Source organism: Haliotis rufescens, unplaced genomic scaffold (assembly GCF_023055435.1).
Source record: "Haliotis rufescens isolate VD_foot unplaced genomic scaffold, xgHalRufe1.0.p SCAF_2, whole genome shotgun sequence".
NCBI lineage: Eukaryota > Metazoa > Mollusca > Gastropoda > Lepetellida > Haliotidae > Haliotis > Haliotis rufescens.
The window spans coordinates 34,675,083-34,687,915 of record NW_025963890.1 but is presented as its reverse complement, the minus strand read 5'-3'; the positions used below and the strand labels follow the sequence as shown (position 1 = coordinate 34,687,915).

The following is a 12,833-nucleotide window of genomic DNA, read 5'->3' as shown; positions in this document are numbered from 1 at the left end:
TTCACGGGTCCTGGCATACAAGTATGCATATTGACACACACCGCTAAAGACATAAATCATGCCAATTCCTAAGAATCTATGCATATGTTTAAACGTTTCAAAGAGACACATTGTGTTTTTTGCAATAGATTATAAATCAGATGCGACACAAACAAATGCTTGTTGTGTTACCAAGGTGTGTTTTCTCAGGAGAGTAGGTATTATTGACATATTGTCATGGCGAAAGACAACAGATGACAAGACACACACACAAAATGCATCAACACATGCCTCAGGAACTCATATCCCGTGTGATATACGGAGAACAAAACACGGATCTTGTTTCCAGCGTGTTAAATCTTGCGTGCCGGCCTTGGATACGACTAAACACCAGCAACTGAAGTGTCGTCTGCTTCACAGACCAGACGACAGCCAGCTGTAGCAGACGACAGTTTACTGTAGTTACGCTCCGACGCCTGGTGTCAAACTTGGAGGAAGTTAGCTCGTGTATTGATGTAAAGAGTGGATGGACAGGCGTCCGTGCGTCATGTGATTCACGGCAGGTGATTCACGCACCTGTAATGCAATCGGACATAGGTATACCTTTGCTCATGTGAAAGTGACTCGCTATCGCTGATGGACAGACCATCGTTCTCCGGGAGTTATCTCATGTGACACAGACGATTGTAACATCATGGGGTAAGTGGATGTCGTTGTGTATGGTAGTGGTTTGCAACGAGGAAGTACAACTTCTCAATGGGATGTCATAGCATACACTTTGTTTACAGACATACTGTATGGGTATTGGTGTGTCAACTCTATCTGATTCTTTAGATGAAACTGAAATACTCAAATACTGTGTTGAAGCAGGTGTCTTAATCCTTTAAACATGTTAACAAAGATGTTGTCGATGAGAAAACGGATGTTGCAATCATAAGCTCCCAGTATAACCACACTCTGTATGTTATAATGGTGTAAACAACTCGCTCAAATAAAATGTAAATTTTACAGTTGTAAGTTGAATAACCCCTCAGTCTTCCTGCTGAAAAAGCTTGTCACGCTTGACAACAAACGCCTGTAACCCTGTTTCTTTACACCAGCATATAACCGTTTTATGTCAAAATACTATTAATGTCGACAAAAGGCTCTCAATTAACTGCTTGATACAGGGGCGTGTTGAAAGGGGCTTTATCCGATAGGGAAGCGATTCTGTATGTCGTGAGTTCTAGTCACTAATTATTCATATAGTATACCAACACAATATAGTAATTGCAGGTATATGTTGCGGAAACATGGACGTTGTCATAACAACCAAGTTTAAGTATTTTATTTAAAAGATTCAGCAATGTTTTTTGACCAGTTGTTTTTATGTCTTATCAAGTTGATCTACAAACTTGACGAGATGACGTCAGTATGGTTCAGATATACACATTTGTCGCTATCATAAAGTAGGTGTCCCGGCCTGGAGGCTGTGCCGATGTTGACATCCTTGTCGGGACTAAACTACTACTTCATCCACTTTGGTTACTCACATCTACCTCGTAGTTCTTCCACTGACACAAGTTGTAACCGAGTAATGTTTCCTGTTTCATAGCAATAGAGCAATAGGGATTAGTAGCCGAGTGTGTTTCCGTGTCGTAATTATCAATATTTAATAGGAATAAAAGTGTATTATTTCAGCCATAGTCGAGCATTAAACATATTTTCTTATTCCTTTTACATTAGTTTTACGATACGGAAACACACGAGGGTGATAATATCTTTATCATATAATCTCCTTCTTACAACAATCGATATTTCAGATGTAATTTCACCCATTGCTTTAGAAATCGTGTATGAATACAGTGTTTTGATGAAATGACATACAGCCGCGTTGGTCAATAGTTTCATTAGAAAGAAGGCATTGCATCGATGTATTGAACTTAAAAATAGTTCCTGCTAGGTGACTTCATTTGCATATTTATCGTCTTGTGACACGAAATTTATCGGATTGGTTTATTCCAAAAATAATAGGAGGCGGTGGGTAGCTTAGTGGTCAAAGCGTTCGCTCGTCACGGCGAAGACCCGGGTTGGAATCCCGACATGGTTACAATGTGTGAAGTCCATTTCTGGTGATATTGGTGGGATATTACTAAAAGCGGCGTAAAACCATACTCACTCACACCCATAAATAATATTAACCATGTATCATAAACACCCGGTATTTCACTAGTTACCCTCAAAACTAAGTTGTACCCTCGTAATTGTGTGCACTACAGCCACCACAACCATCATCACCACACATACAGCTACATCTAACATGCAGCTAGCGTTACTGATGCCTCACTGAAGACGTTACGACGTTACAATGACGTCTTACATGATTTATAACGGCAGTGCCACGACATAATAACCTGTACTGCGATTGACTGCAATTGTATTCAGTGATTGAACACCACTGATGTATTAATGCGTATTTGTCAATTCTGCCGCTCATTAAATGCACACTATGTAACCAGCAAATAAGATATAAACCGCAAGTTGGAATTGGCAATTCATCCGTAGCTGATGGATCTTGAATTGATAACATGACAGTACTGTCAATATCACCATGACCTGTCAGTCAGTCGGAAATGGCAGCTTATACGTGATATATAGCACCATGTTTTGACCACATGCCAATCAAGCAATTTGGTATGTAGCAGATAATAACGTTATCGCTGTCCTTTATACGCCGAGTTATTAAATCTGAGTAGCGAAGCTTTTACCGACCAATTTGACTGCTTCCGTCTACATATGAAACTGGCAAGTGTAATATGTATAGTGATTGTGTCAATATCATGTCAACATTTACATTAACAATCCATACAAAAATAGCAGTGTGGTTAGTGTCGTGTTATACCAACTGTAGTCTCCCTTCTATGATACACTAACCACAGTTAGCAGAGAATCACTGACCTCGTTAAACGACAAAAGCCTAATTGCTAAAATCGTTATCGACCAGCACCGAATAACCTTCATTTGAAATGTAAAAAGATGGGTTGCAGTGTTTAGCTCATTGTGTGCAGGAAATATGGCCAATCGCAGCTATGTCAACTTTGTCAACTAATGTCTCCTTATACCAGAATAAATAGGCCACGATGATCCACAGGTCGTTGTTATCTACAAGATCAATGTGAAAGTTAAATCAAGTTTTCATCACCATTGTCATCACCGTGTGTTCGCTCATCACGTTACAACGCTTTAAACGTAAATGACTTCCAACAAGGATGACGTTTTGAGTTTCAGTCAGTACACTGATCCTGTTAATTGAAATAATTGTTGTGGAATGCGCTGTGTGTGGGTAGGATAGAATACAGTGTTTGACTCAGGATACTCAATCTGCTATACACTGGCTGGCTGTGTATGGCGCACCTCGTAAACCCCTTTCCCCTTTTATTCTTTACATGCGGAAAAAAAGCTGAATCTGTTTTGAAATGCGTCCTGGAACATCCCACATGAACCATATGAACATCGTTGACATGGTGCCAGCCACATTCATATCTCGATACGAATGGGGATATTGATATAATTGATCACCAGATATCGAATTATACCTGTTTGGGTTCAATCAATAGAATGTTTGAGTGGGTGCTGTTTTACGCCGCTTGTAGTAGTATTGGAGCGACGGCACCAAGAACTGGCTTCACGCATTGTACCCACGCGGCGACCACAACCGTGTCCACAATGTGACTGTGAAGTATGCTGTGGATGAATGTAGATATAACTGTGTATTGGTGTTATTTTGTAGGAAAATGGTTGTCTATATGTATTATTTTAAAGTTTATGTTATTTTATTTAGATTTGTGTGTTGGTTAAGTCTCTCATAATCCATTGGTGGCCTGTACATGTTATTGTTCAAATATGTGTCTACTCTATATATGTGTATAGGGTGAGACTGTAATAAACACTATCCTCTCCTAGGCTAACCGTGGTCACTGTACCGTGGCAACGTGTTCCTGTTGTTAGCAACCATTGTTTCGTCAGATCTGGAATTAACCCTTTATAGATTGTGACCCAGCTGTAGTATTGCTGACGGCGGCATAACAGAAGACTCAATCACTCTACTCTACTCTACTCAACACAACATTATATTGAAATAAACTTCCCCAATAACCTGACTCCACTAACCCGCGAGCCCAACACATCAAGACACGGCCACTAAGCTGTAACGAGGCCTTGTCATATTCCCGTCGGCCAGCAAATCTCATACATGTATGCACGACTATAAAGGTTCAGCTTCAATGGAGATGATAGCATGTTATGGGGCATTGATATTAAATCTAACCATGGCTTAAGTTCCATTTGTTGCAAGTTTGTTTGACGGGTCATGAGACAGCAGTATGTATAAGATCGGGTAATGGAAGACTGTTATGAACACATTAGTGAAATGCAGGGCTCAGGGAGTACGCACTTCAAAGGTTATTAACAAACATAATTGTAACCTGTCAGCGTCAGCTTAAGTTGAATGCTTCGAATGGTTGTCATTCACGTACAATACCGTAATGGATATATTATTATTGCACGTATATAGAAACGCGGGAATAGACATAACGTAATTACCATATCGAAGAAATACCATATAGTCCAACTCACAAGTGTATATATTAGAAAGTAATAATATATAAATGGATTGATCTATCAGTGTAATTAGGACACGTTAAATGCTCGGAATGTCGATCTTATCTGGCATTGTGCCATTGAGTGATTACCGTATACCCCATATAAAGTTTTTCTTAAATCTTAAAGCTTTCAATTTCCCGACCGATAATGTTTCTACAGACACATTATTTATCATGTTTGAAAATGTTAATAGAAATTTGAAGCCCTAACGAACGAATTCCATCTAAACTTTAAACAGTGTTGTTTTTAGAAAATAAAACAACAGAGCTGTTCAAATCATTATTATTACTTGCCCGTGAAGAGATCACCCGTTTAATAAACATACAGCTTTATCACACATTGTGTAATACCAAAACGCGTGCTTATGTACTCTCGGAACACGTTTCACGAACAAATATTGAAAGCTCTCAACATCCCTTGGCGTATTCAACGACATTGTGTGTGGAGATGATAGATCACTGGGAGGAGCTTATGCACACTCGATGACCCAAGCAACCTTGTTGCTAGGCTGACGTCACATGGCATTGTTTCGCCGATGGATCTTGCAACAAAATTCCACAAATTACGTCATCGGGTATTGTGACGTCATTGTAAACTTTGAGGTGCAAGGCCCCGTTCCACAAGGCGATCGTACTCTAGCGCAACGACAGTCGTTAGTCTAAGTTAAATTATGTGAGTTGTGATAGCCTTAGCACTACGATAATTTTGTGGGACGAACGCCTGAATTCTAAAGCTGGACCATTGTATGATATTAAATTCATACGTTTCAACTTTTGACGTGTTTGAAGTATTATTCTGTTAAACTCAATTGCATTATGCCATGGATCGCGTAGATGTCAGCCTATTTACACTCAACAGTATAATTCTAAAAACATTATAAATGACAAGTAATAAATAAAATACTAAACTCGCTCTCGTGTAAAACCAATTTTATGAAACTCATGAATAGTTGTGGTATCTGACTCGCTTTCGCTCGTCAGATACCACAACTATTCACTCGTTTCATAAAATTGGTATTACACGGGAGCTCGTTTAGTATTCTATATTGACGTCATATTGGATTTACATAATAACGTTGTTAGGAGTAACATTAACATACATATCTGGGTCAAGGTCAGCCTGCTTATGATTGATTGTATCTTAACCCGGTAGTTACTGGTCAACGGTAATTATTTATGCAACATGGCTTGTGGCTTGCGGAAAAGCCCAAGGTCTTCCGACTGAATTGAAAACTGTCAACTATACATTCCTTCCGTGTCTATTGATTACCGCACCCTGAATTTGCAAAACAAATAACAATTATTTTCCAAATGTAAATTTCAATCGTTGCTGTATATTTTAAGTTCAATTTCTTTCATTCAGCCTCTCGTTTTGTGACTGACAACACGAGAGCTATGAATGGCGACATTGATTGCCGTTGGCAACGTTATGATGACTTGGATGGGTTCGAATAACCTATTGTTAGATGCTCACTTGGTAGTTTTTGTTGCTGTGTGTGAGCAGAAACAAAAGTAGGAATAAAAAGGAGGGATAGATTACACTGAAGACAACATGGCGACAAGACTTTAAAATAATAATAACTACAGATTTATAAAGCGCTGGTATCCAGTTCGAAGAACTGCTCAAAAGCGCTTCATTTGAGTCTACACCAAAAAAGAGACATTACACAGCTAGGAAAACACAAAGCCTCAATACTCTAAGAAAGATTTGGTGAAAAGATAGTTTTTGAGTCTTGATCGGAACAAAGTAGGACTGTCAATGTTCCTAATATCCAATGGCAGCCTATTACATAGCTCAGGGGCAACTTTGGCGAAACTCCGACCTCCAAAAGTCGCCGTTCTAACACTAGGCACAGAGAGTAGGGACTGGCAGTTTGATCTGAGAGATCTCCCAGGCACGTACTCTTCAAGAAGCTCGCTGATATTAAATACATATATACTGAAGAAATTTTGCGACAGTAGATGAGTGTGTGAATGTTGTTTAACGCCACTCGGTAACATTCCAGCTGTACCATGGCGACCAGTAAATAATCTAGCCCGGACCAGACACACCAGTGACGGACACCTTGCTCAACGTTCCACACTATCGGAACATACTGACATCTAACCAGTCCATAGACTCTGATCACCCGATCCATTGTACGACTCGCACGACAAGCACAGGTTACTGCATTCGTCACCCCTCGCCCCTTTCCGTCTGTCCCGGAATAACACGAGTTGGTCACGAATGAGGTGACTGGGGACCACGTCTACTCGATATCCCCAAGGGGTAGTTACATAACCAACGGGGAGGTATTTTTATGGAAGATTTGGGAATGTTATCCCAACCGACAAAGACACATCAACGATCGCCCTCTCTCTGTAGTAGTATTGGTACCACACACGGAATATGCACTTTAACCCGGGCTCAAGTGTCTATGTGACTGTTTTACGATTTAAAATTATCAAAACAATTTTTTAAAATGTGACCCACTATTTCGGTTTTCCGCTACTCTTTCTGATCATTTAGACAATTTAATCTTGACCTCAGCGTTTTAGCATTCATTGGGAAAAGTGAGGCGAGAGGCCGACCACATGACAGCAGTTTAAAAATGACGTTCATAAGCGAATGGACGACACGTGTTGACGTTAATACTTTTTTTACGAGATTGTTTTCTTGAAATGACGTAAACATTGACCCACTTTTTCGGTTTTCCGTTTCTGTTTTTGATCATTTAGACACTTTAATCCTGAATTCAGCGTTTTAGCATACATTGGGAAAAGTCAGACGAGAGACCTCATAACCGCGACTGTGACGTTCATAAGCGAATGAACGACACATTTTGACGTCAACAGTTTTTTTACAAGATATTTTTCTTGAAATGACGTAAACACTGACGGACAACTTCTGTTTTCCGTTTCTGTTTTTGATTATTTGGACACTTTAATCTTGAACTCAGCGTTTTAGCATACATTGGGAAAAATCAGAGTGTTTGATGTATGTCCGTGCACGATATCCTCGCTACGACTTATCCTAGTGAGCAAAACGAAGAAATACACGCTCACACAACAGTCGACTCGATCCGTGTTTACACTGACAGTGACAGTCAACAGCAATCTATGAATTTACCTTAGTATTTATTTAACACATCTTTACAATCACCTTTCAATGATCGGCCAATTGATCAATGATGACAAACACATGTAACCGCAACAACTTCTGAAATATCTCCCGTCACGTTGATCGTGTCGGCTGTTGTGACGGCCTGCACTTGATGTAAATGTATTTTGACGCACTGCCTCTGTGACCGACTTACTGAGGTAGCTCTAAACAGACTTTTCTCATCCAAATGTGAATGATGATATTATTTTAATCTATGTGTTGTAACCGAACTACAAAAGATTTTATTGTAGAGCAATTTGAGCATACATACGCTCATGTCCATTTGAGGAACTATAATTGTATTCCACGACACAACCGGGTTGTTGAATGGCTGTCAGTATAAACATAAAGTCACACGTACTACAAGAAATTGTGTATACATCCTTCAAGGTATAAAATAGTAATATAAATACGAATAATATAGGATACGAATCGGCCTTCAGTTTATCGCAAGCTCCGACGTTCATACAGTTCGGCCCTCACAATTGAAGGTTCATACTTAAAGATCTCGCACCAAGGAAAAGCCAGTTCTTAATGAACTCAACATCAGAATGATTGGTGTCTGTTCCCTAACGTCGAGAAACCCATACAGCATGATGTACGGTACTTTATTACTTGCCCGTGAAGAGATTACCCGTTTAATAAACATACAGCTTTATTACACATTGTGTAATACCAAAACGCGTGCTTATGTACTCTCGGAACACGTTTCACGAACAAATATTGAAAGCTCTCAACATCCCTTGGCTTATTCAACGACATTGCGTGTGGAGTTGATAGATCACTGAGAGGAGCTTATGCACACTCGATGACCCAAGCAACCTTGTTGCTAGGCTGACGTCACATGGCATTGTTTCGCCGATGGATCTTGCATCAAAATTCCACAAATTACGTCATCGGGTATTGTGACGTTATTGAAAACTTTGAGGTGCAAGGCCCGTTCCACAAGGCGATCGTATTGTAGCGCAACGACAGTCGTTGGTCTAAGTTAAAGTATGTGAGATGCGAAAGTCTTAGCCTTTCGATAATTTTGTGAATTCTAAAGGTAGACCCGTTGTATGGTATGAAATTCATACGTTTCAACTTTTGACGTGCTTGAAGTATTATTCTGTTAAACTCAATTGGACTATGTTGTGGATCATGTAGGTGCTAGCCTATGCATACTCAACAGTATAATTAAAAAAACGTTATAAATTGCAAGTAATAAATGAAATACTAAACTCGCTCCCGTGTAAAACCAATTTTATGAAACTCGTGAATAGTTGTGGTCTCTGACGAGCGAAAGCTCGTCAGAGACCACAACTATTCACGAGTTTCATAAAATTGGTATTACACGGGCGCTCGTTTAGTATTCTATATGTATGCCGGCTATGTAGAATGTCAGTTATTCCAATCGTGGTAACGGTGTCTGAATAATCCGATTATAGCACGCGCGTGTCTGTTTGATGGAATCTCACACCACTTTCACGGCAAACAAACGTGCATATTTACGGAGTAAATGTTGTTCTAGCTGGGGAAATGTGGAGTAAATGGTGTCCTAGCTGGGGAAATGTGGAGTAAATGTTGTCCTAGCTGGGGAAATGCGGAGTAAATGTTGTTCTAGCCGGGGAAATGCGGAGTAAATGTGATCCTAGCTGGGGAAATGCGGAGTAAATGTTGTTCTAGCTGGGAAAATGTGGAGTTAATGTTGTCCTAGCCGGGGAAATGCGGAGTAAATGTTGTCCTAGCTGGGGAAATGCGGAGTAAATGTTGTTCTAGCTGGGAAAATGCGGAGTTAATGTTGTCCTAGCTGGAGAAATGCGGAGTAAATGTTGTCCTAGCTGGGGAAATGCGGAGTAAATGTTGTCCTAGCTGGGGAAATGCGGAGTAAATGTTGTCCTAGCTTGGGAAATGCGGAGTAAATGTTGTCCTAGCTGGGGAAATGTGGAGTAAATGTTGTCCTAGCTGGGGAAATGCGGAGTAAATGTTGTCCTAGCCGGGGAAATGCGGAGTAAATGTTGTCCTAGCCGGGGAAATGCGGAGTAAATGTTGTTCTAGCTGGGGAAATGCGGAGTAAATGTTGTCCTAGCTGGGGAAATGAGGAGTAAATGTGATCCTAGCTGGGGAAATGCGGAGTAAATGTTGTCCTAGCTTGGGAAATGTGGAATAAATGTTGCCCTAGCTAGGGAAATGCGGAGTTAATGTTGTTCTAGCTGGGGAAATGTGGAGTACCAGTTGTCCTAGCAGGGAAATGTGGAGTAAATGTTGTCCTAGCTTGGGAAATGCGGAGTAAATGTTGTTCTAGCTGGGGAAATGTGGAGTAAATGTTGTCCTAGCCGGGGAAATGCGGAGTAAATGTTGTCCAAGCTTGGGAAATGCGGAGTAAATGTTGTTCTAGCTGGCGAAATGAGGAGTAAATGTTGTCCTAGCCGGGGAAATGCATGGTAATGTATCGGTGAGTGACATGTGTTGATGCTAGCCTTGGGCTGAAGTCATTTCGTCCCTGTAGAACAAAGCAAACAAATCTCAGCGATGTGCACCTTCAAAGAGGAGGAATCACATTGTAAAAGGTTGAATCACAGGCCATATAATAAGCACAGCTTTTTTTTCATGTCGATTGTTAGGTGTTTGTTCACGACATTAAATTTTTCACGGAAAACGATTTCAAGTGCTATCGAAAAACATGTAAGATTAATGTGAGTGTTTATTTGTATATCTTAAACAATGTATAGATTAAATATCTCTTTTGAATACCTGAGCTGTGTAGTCAATCGGGGGAAAAAACACACCCACTCGCGAGCGCTCGCTCGCTCGCTCGCTCTGTCACTCCGTCCCTCCGTCCCTCCCTCCCTCCCTCACCCCATTTTTTCACAGATAATGCATGACTGAGTGCTTGTATCAATAGGTATACGGTACACCCACCAGGAGTATACTGAATTTCATGTTATCCCTATGAAGTATGTTTTATGTATTCTAAAACTTTTTTATTCAAATGCCTCTTGGCTTTGACAACACATTCAAAGAACATATAAATAACATGTTCAAGTCTTATTCTATTTTCCGATCCATGGCGATCCGCCCTGTGACGTCACACACACGTCAACATGAGCAGGGACATGTAAACAAGAACGTATGTTGATGAGTCAGTGCTATTTTCAGCTCTCATCTCACCAGTCTCATCTCGGGATGGATAAAACGCTGTCTCATCACAGACACATTTCACTGACTCTAAACAAACATGTAACCTCTTTGTTAATATTTGTTGAGTGTACGTCATGGTCCTCTGAATATGTTTTAAATCTATCTGCTGTACTGCTAGGGCGTTGACGCTTGTACACAAGACCTTGGAGATTACAACACAATGTGTGGGGGGCGTCGTCTGTCACAAAGACGTTTTCAGTGGCTTCAGGCGATTGTTGAAAATCGGATTCCCTAATAAATATATTTCAGTGGTTGCTATTTGCTGACGATAGCAGCTGCATAGCTTCTATATGGATTCAGGCTAAACACCAAAGCACACATTCGTGTCTTATATTTACGACGTCGCTCTGTTAAAAACGAGTTTGTAAACTTCACAAATGTCCTAGTGATTGTTTCCTTCCGTATTTATGAATATATCCAAAGTCGGTTACATAATTCTTGTGGATGCGTGAACTATCTGACATTTAAGTAATGAACAGCGTGTTTATAGATTTGTGACTATTCCGGAATGGCGGCTCTACTGACACAGATAAGGTCGATAACCGACACTTTGTTTCTCGTTTCCGCCGGTGTCACTTTCCGCTCTGCATGTCACGTCTGTGTTTCTCATGTGCGTAGGAAAGAAGGGGGCAGTTTTAATCGCTTGTCAGTGGTTATATGGATTTTACATGATGAGTTACAAAGCAAATATTTGCGATGAAACATGCTCATTGAAGAATTGTTCAAAGGTCATAAGAACTAGAATCGGAATCGATAACCTGATAATAATATATAAAAGCGTTTTTTGTATTTCATGAGTAGTTTTGAAAGTCCCACAGCAGATGCTTTAATACTGTATAAAATCAGTTCTAATAGTGTCAAAAACACACCGATATAATGTGCCATATCAGTTTCAAGAGGAAAATGATATCTCGCATAATAGAGATGCATTAATAGTGTATAATAACATTTCTGATAGTCAAAACTATATGCTTTAAAAGTGCAAAAAGAGTATTAATAGTTATATACCAAATGTATAAACAGTATATAATGTTACAGACGTATAGTGTGTGGTATCGTCTTTAAAAGTGGAGACAGCCTCCGTGGTCTAGTGGTACAACGTTCGCCCGAAGAGGGAAAGCCATTGTTCGATCCCCGGCCGCGTCATACCAAAAGACGTTAAAAGATTCTACTTGTTGTAACCCTGTCTGGCGCTCGGCATTAAGAGGGTAAAACAAGGACTGGTCGGCTCGGAGTCAGTACACTGTGTCTGAGGGGGGGGGGGGGGGGGGGGGGGGGGTGTAATCGTTTTAAACTGCGACACACACACGTGCATGCACGTCGCTATGTAAGTGCAATAATCTTTGACGCGACGTTAAACCCCATTTCACCTCACCTTTGATAGTGGCATAATATATTATACCAAAATAGTATGTTATAATATTACTTCCAATAGTCGTATAATGTGATAGAATTATAGTGCAATAATCTTTGACGCGACGTTAAACCCCATTTCACCTCACCTTTGATAGTGGCATAATATATTATACCAAAATAGTATGTTATAATATTACTTCCAATAGTCGTATAATGTGATAGAATTATAACATATGCTTTGATAGTATTTGTTGTAATGTAATACTATATTGTATAACATAAGTACGATTCAATAATATATGGTATCGGTTTTAATATATTGGCTGAATCTACATAGGGATATAAACATATTCATTCACGTCTAGTCGTCTTTCCTCTCCTCAAATGATTCACTGTATATACAAATCAAGTAAGTTTTCGTGGCCTTATTAAACAAATTCCCCCAAATCAGCTGTATCAATTAAAGGATTGATAATAAACATCTTGTGGTAAACAATAATCTGCCAATACCATGAAGTGATATCAGTTTCAGCTGA

The 12,833-nt window shown here is 40.0% G+C and overlaps 1 protein-coding gene across 1 annotated transcript in view; it reads left to right on the top strand.

The window, feature by feature from the left end:
- The first annotated feature begins 398 nt into the window (after window positions 1-398).
- LOC124111916 overlaps window positions 399-12,833 on the top strand; it is a 44,711-nt gene continuing 32,276 nt past the window's right edge. Inside the window, exon 1 of the mRNA XM_048399844.1 lies at window positions 399-678. Coding sequence (XP_048255801.1) covers window positions 674-678 — 5 coding nt within the window. The 5' untranslated portion in view covers window positions 399-673. The remainder of the gene's footprint in view (window positions 679-12,833) is intronic.